Genomic DNA, 6,350 nt, shown 5'->3' on the forward strand with positions numbered 1-6,350 from the left:
AATAGAAGCAACTACTACCATCATTATCACTACCTTTTTAATTTTTGTTATTATAACTTTTATTTTTATTATTTTTATTGTGCAATTATACTTTATCATTATTATTATCTCTTCTACCACCATCAATACTACCACTATTAACATCATCATTATCTTCTCTCATTCTTATGTTGTGCTATTTTTTTTAAAACTGCAATTACTTTTTTCTTTTTAAGACAACATTTCATGCAATGACTTTCTTTATTTGATCACCACCGATAAAAGAATTTTACAAAAAAAATTACTAATAGTTTATAGAATTTAAAATTAAATGCACAAATTATAAATAAAATTTTTATAAAATTAATTTTCATTATTATATAATAAATTTTTAACGAAGAGTTCATATGATCTTAAAATAACGATATTAGGGACCAAAATGTCTTTTTCTTTAGTGATCACATTGTCTTTCATAAAAATTAACAGGTATTCGAAACAAGTATTTTCTCACGAAAGTGTTATACTCGTCTTGCTTTTAGAAGCCAATAGATTCATAGTTTTGCATAGCAAAGGTTGACCATACATTTTTATAGAAGCTTGTACATCGTTTAATAAGGCTTAGGGGAAAATTAACAAGCGAAGGAAAACTGAGATTTTAGAATTACCCATAGCTTGAACTGTGTAGTTTTGAGCTCTGTAGGCCGTTCCTTTTGCAGAGGAACTTCTGGATGTACTTAGCTTGTATGATTATATATATTCACAAAATAAAATAAATGTCGACACAAACATTCACTCTTGTGCAATATAATCATGTAGCACAATCAGTAGAATATAGTTCTGGCTTTGATTATTGCTAGTTTCCAATAATGTTATTATTATTATGCTTGAACCATGGATGATTAAGGAACACATCCTGGTCAATTCCAGACAGAAACTTCTCCAGGGAGATGGGGTCTGTCTCACCATATAATAAATGATCTGTGTCCATCAATAATAATCTTTCATACTCTCTGTCAATTTCTTCATCACTAGAAAATTGATTAGCTAGTTGACTTTTATAACATTGACTCCTTGTTCCTTCTTGCACAATATACTCTATCCCGTTGTTGATGTTCATCATCGGTGATTGATGAACATTGCCACAATAATTCTCAACACCAAGACATGAGGAATTCTTCATCATGAAATTATTCCCTAGTATATCATCTATCTCCCTTTGCAAGCTTGCAACCTGCCCATAACAACAAGGTTAAAATAAATGTTACTCTTTGTTCACAAATCACAATATCACTCATTCATTTTGATTATTCACACACTAATTATCAACCCAAAATTAAGAATTGATTACAAAACTGTTTGTAAATTAACTTTATTTTGTATGACCAATTTATTGTATAGATGTTTTATTGTTTATTAATACTTTTTAACCTAAAAAGATTAGAATGACATACGTTATCTAAACTATATGGTAGGTGTGACAAGATATAAGAAAGTTGATGGGTCGGATAATAATTAATTAAGGGATCTACTCAAATAAAGAGGTTAAAAACGTCTTTTTAAAGATATTTTGTAATAATTAAAATTTAACATATATAACCGATTAAACCGCATTATTTTGTTTAAAATTAGATCGGACAAATCAGTTTAGTCGAAAAATCAATAAATTAAATTTTGAATCGATCTAAATTAATATTTTTTTTTTATAAAAAATGACTACAATATTTCTATTATAAAAAATAACTAAAATACCCATATATATATATATATATATATATATATATATATATATATATATATATATATATATTGAAAACTCTAAATCTTAACCCTACTGACAGTAGAAAAGAAAATGACTAAAATTTAAAATTTTTATAAAAAATAATATATATAACAGAAGTATTTTAGTTATTTTTTATAATAAGAATATTATAGTCATTTTTTATATAAAAAAATAATATTAATTTAGACCAATTCAAAATTTGATTTACTATTTTTTTGGTCAAATTAATTTATTTAGCCTAATTTTGACAAAAATAATACGATTTAATCGATTATATATATTAAATTTTAATTATTAAAAAAAAAACGTTTTAAACGTCTTTATTTGAGTGACTCCCTTGATCAAGTACCTGTTGCTGCAATACATAGATATAAGCAACACAACCATAGATAGGATCGTGCATGCGAGCGAGAGCTTGGTAAGTTATGGTGATAGCAGCGTCACTTCTGTTGTGCAATGGAAGGTGTAGCAACAGTCTAGAGACGTTGCTAGCACCAAACACCTTATGAACTGCCGCAAAATGGGTTGATGCCTCATCATAGGAGAAGTAAGGGGAAAATACACAATCTCTTGTGCACCTTCTCCTTAGGTACTTGCATGCTCCACATGAAGACCCAAACCCTTTCATGACTTATATATATTAATACTATTTATCGCTTTACTAATTTTCTTAGTAGTACTGGCTATAGATTAGTTTTCTCTATGGAGGCGAACTCGTGACTCCACTACTTCTTATAGCCGCCCCAACACTTGGGATATATGGATGGCCAATTTTTTTTTTAATCATTCATTTTAATAAATCTCACTTATCTATTCTTCTACTTTTATATTTAAAGATTAATATTTTACATTCAAATCTTTTTAAGAATTAAATTTAACTAAATTAAACAATAAAACTTGAGATAATACTATCTATAATTAATTTTTATTAATGTTAGACCAAATTTATTAGATTTAGTTAACAAAAACACTTTAATGTATAGTATTATTATTCATATTTAAAATGAGTCTAAAGTAGTAAGCATTGCGAAAATATTTTATAACAAAAAAATATTAATAAAAAACTACCAAAATTTATTACTTTTGGTTTTATTTAATGTATTCTTTAATAAATAAAATTTAAATAAAGTAAATTTAGACTGCTTGGGTTGATTTTTTTTCTCTCTAATATTACCGTAAATATTAATATGCAAGCTATATAACATTATAAGTTCCGCTAGAGAACTAACTAGGGTCCAGCCAACTTCTGCCAACTTTCTAATGAATTGGATTTCGAAACCTATCTTAACAAAGGTAAGTTGATATACATGGATGTTTCTTATGCTAAGCATTATGATGTTTCTTTTTCATACTAAATAGATATTTTTAATGTATTTTTTGAATTTTTTGTATTACAGATGTGGGGTATTTTTATTTTTTAAGAATTATATAGTTTTTTTTTAAATCCTATAGCTGGACATTTCTTTTGTTAAACATTAGAATTTTTTTATATTAAATGGATGTTTTTTTTTATATATTTTTGTAATTGTTCAAAAACAGTCCGTGCTCCACCACTCCTTCTTCCTTGAACAACTCCTGAAGCTGAACCAGATTATACTTTCCGCAAAACTGCACTACCTCCATCGGTATCGCAAGGTCACTCCTTCGACACAACTAGAAAATTGTATAATACAGACAGATTTACAGACAGATTTGGTCTATAATACAGACGAATTTTTGGTTACAGACAGATTTTGTCCTTCTATAAAAGCCTCGTCAAAAATTATTTACAGACAGAATTTTTTTTCGTCGAAAAATTACCGACGGTTTTTTACCAGTTACCGATGGATTTTCCCTCTGTAAATTCTCCATCCATTTCCCTGAGGCGTCGAACTTTCCAATGGATTTTTCGTCGGTAATTACAGACGGATTTTCTGTTGGATTTTTCGTCGGTAATTATAGACGAATTTTTCGACGGATTTTTCGTCTGTAATTACAGACAGATTTTCCGACGGATTTTTTGTCTGTAATTACAGACAATTTTTTCGACGGATTTTACGTCTGTAATTACAGACAGATTTTTTGACAGGTTTTTCGTCGATAGTTGGAGCCTTGGAAAACCACTCCAAACTCTGAATACAGACAGAAAATCCGTCTGTAAATCTGTTAGTAAGGTAAAATAGAATTTTTTTTATATTTTTTAACTACAAAATAAATCTTTTTTCATACAAAATAAATATAAATTTTTATCTAATTTGTATTTGAATATTTATAATATTTCAAAAAATAAACAAATTCATCGTATTACCAAACTAAAAGAAAAGTACTATAAATAAGCAAGTCAATATAATTCAAAACAAAAACAAAATATATTGATACATCAACTATAATCCTCAGTGTATTATTCAACCGTACTAAATTTATCAGCTATAATTCATAACATTGTATTATATGAGAAAAATTACATTATGCAAATCTTTACAAGCCAATCAACCAATATCCCGCGCATGCTTTGAGTAATGTTGTGTTGCTTTATATCTCTTAATGCAATTGGAAAAGGGCTACAATTCTTACCTGGAAATATTTCAAAGTACTGCATATCAGTAAAAGTACACAACAATAAAAAATACATGAAAAATGTCAATAGTGAAAGTTATTCACTTTGTTATGGCACAAAAAATTCATTACTCAACATCCTAATGAAAATTATGTCAATTGAATGCATAAGGACTAACCATGATCAGTACAATATGAAAATATTTCAATATATAATTTATTAACTCTCAGAAATAAAAGACCAAACAAACAAGTTTTATGAAAAGAAAAGGCCAATGAGCACAATTGTTCAGTCTTTTCCAGCTATGTGAGATAAACATAACTGCAGCATTAATATAAAAAACAAAGCCAATCTAGTAAAAAATCAGGAACCAAAGTCTTCAAAACCAGGTTGTTTAGATTGATAATTGAAGAAAATTATATCTTGAATTGTTTTACCCAAGCACCCAATATTGCAGAAGACTAAGAGTACCACCCATTTCTTTGAATCATCATACTTTAAGGTGCTGGAGATCGAAACATGAGCAGAATCAACATTCCTTAACGAGTCACCCCTGACACTCCATTCAATCTGCACAGAAGCAATTTCAGGTGCTCATGCTTCTTGCCACCAGTTGTGGGGTGCTTCCAGCAGCTTAAAGGGACCATATGAATTAACTAATTTGCCATGAAATGAAATTAGTAAATTAGTTTTCAATTCAAAAGTTGAAAATATAAAAATCTGGCCTTCTATATATTTTAATTCATGGACTTCCAACAAAAATTTTTAGAAGTTGCAAAATCAATTTCTAGGACTAGGATTATGAACAATTCTAATATACAATGCAAGGAGTAATGATTTTCATAGATCCCAAATAAGAACAATTAAGTTATTTTCAATCAACCAATAAACTATACAATGCACTAGTAGAAATAGGACAACCCACTTCAGAGGAATTTAACAAAAGAATAAGGAAAGAACAAGAACAAGAACATCACTTTCATATAATATATAGAGAGAGAAAGAGAGAAGAGCGAGAGAGACAAACCAAAAAAAATAAACGTAGAAAAAAGGAAGACAGACAAAAAAAATGCTTTTGTATTCCACTCCGTCAGTGCTGTGATGAATCTAGCCTATTACATTCAGCATTGTTGCAGTGGCCAATACAAAAGGAAGACAACCAACGAATCTTGAATCTAAACTCAAACATAGATAATAATAAGCATTCATTTAAATAATGAGATCTAATTGAGTGTTAATTAGTTGTTAATTATTATTCTTACCCAATAGCAAAGAGAGAAGAAGATTCTCACGACGCTTGAGAAACTGCCAGTAAAGATGTATTTTGAGTCCCAACCTCCTTATAATGTGATCTAAAAATGAGAGTAGGATCACAGGGTACATCTTCCAATTCAAGGTGGACAGAATCAGAAGCTCCATTTTCTGAATAATCTTTGCCTCAAACACATATTTTGCATCTTCTACCTGATGATGATTTATGATCAAATAATCACATTATTAGAAACGTCATGATAAGTTTTCTGATATAAAGGAGAAAAAAACATGTACTTGAAGGTCCAAGAGAAGAGGTACTTGAGTTTCTTCAACTTTAGCAGCCAAAGAGATGCAGGTGACAGAGGCAAGTTGGATCATCCATGGCTTCTCCCTTTGAAAATGGAAGCTCAAGAGGAACCTATCCAGATAAGTATAAATAGTAAAAAGGATTAGGAAATTCATCAATAAAATTTGGAGAGGTAAGCTGTCTTCTCATAACTTTTTGTCTTCACATCAATTTGGAGAGGTAAGCTATCTTCACAGAATTACTAAATAATTAATAAAGGAGTGAACATTTAAGATAAATAAGGATACAGAAATTGAACTACGCAAAGTAATTACAACTAGAATGTGAATACAATACACCTCTAGTACACATATCTGCGCAACATTATCAGCAAACTGCCTAGAAACCAGAACTGCATCCAAAAGAAAGAAGCCTTTGTCAGTGCAACAGCAATTTCTAATCCATTTTGATTTAGGCATCACCTAACTGAGCATCAATTCAAGACGTAGCCGTGA

General features: G+C 29.4%; 2 protein-coding genes across 2 annotated transcripts; both read right to left on the bottom strand.

Annotated features, from left to right (window-relative positions):
* Nucleotides 1–575: 575 nt before the first annotated feature.
* LOC130970808 (LOB domain-containing protein 33-like) lies at nucleotides 576–2,443 on the bottom strand. Its single transcript, XM_057897002.1, has 2 exons — nucleotides 2,109–2,443; nucleotides 576–1,210 (listed from the first exon to the last, which is right to left on the bottom strand). Exons 1-2 carry the CDS (start codon nucleotides 2,385–2,387, stop codon nucleotides 833–835), a joined length of 657 nt encoding a protein of 218 aa, XP_057752985.1. The 5' UTR covers nucleotides 2,388–2,443; the 3' UTR covers nucleotides 576–832.
* A 2,140-nt stretch (nucleotides 2,444–4,583) lies between these two features.
* LOC130968080 (cyclin-D3-1-like) lies at nucleotides 4,584–6,011 on the bottom strand. Its single transcript, XM_057893166.1, has 5 exons — nucleotides 5,844–6,011; nucleotides 5,558–5,759; nucleotides 5,415–5,470; nucleotides 4,767–4,865; nucleotides 4,584–4,616 (listed from the first exon to the last, which is right to left on the bottom strand). Exons 1-5 carry the CDS (start codon nucleotides 6,009–6,011, stop codon nucleotides 4,584–4,586), a joined length of 558 nt encoding a protein of 185 aa, XP_057749149.1.
* Between the last annotated feature and the right edge of the window lie 339 nt (nucleotides 6,012–6,350).

This window comes from Arachis stenosperma, chromosome 3 (assembly GCF_014773155.1).
Source record: "Arachis stenosperma cultivar V10309 chromosome 3, arast.V10309.gnm1.PFL2, whole genome shotgun sequence".
NCBI lineage: Eukaryota > Viridiplantae > Streptophyta > Magnoliopsida > Fabales > Fabaceae > Arachis > Arachis stenosperma.

What these genes read in the sequence shown, in the direction of transcription:
- LOC130970808 (XM_057897002.1), bottom strand. Translation starts at nt 2,387, where the DNA reads ATGAAAGGGTTTGGGTCTTCATGTGGAGCATGCAAGTACCTAAGGAGA. An exon ending in TCTATGTATTGCAGCAACAG is followed by an intron (nt 1,211 to 2,108) that starts GTACTTGATCAA and finishes TGTTATGGGCAG; the next exon opens with GTTGCAAGCTTGCAAAGGGA.
- LOC130968080 (XM_057893166.1), bottom strand. Translation starts at nt 6,011, where the DNA reads ATGAATTTCCTAATCCTTTTTACTATTTATACTTATCTGGATAGGTTC. An exon ending in CTCTTCTCTTGGACCTTCAA is followed by an intron (nt 5,760 to 5,843) that starts GTACATGTTTTT and finishes AATCATCATCAG; the next exon opens with GTAGAAGATGCAAAATATGT. An exon ending in CCACTGCAACAATGCTGAAT is followed by an intron (nt 4,866 to 5,414) that starts GTAATAGGCTAG and finishes GCTTCTGTGCAG; the next exon opens with ATTGAATGGAGTGTCAGGGG.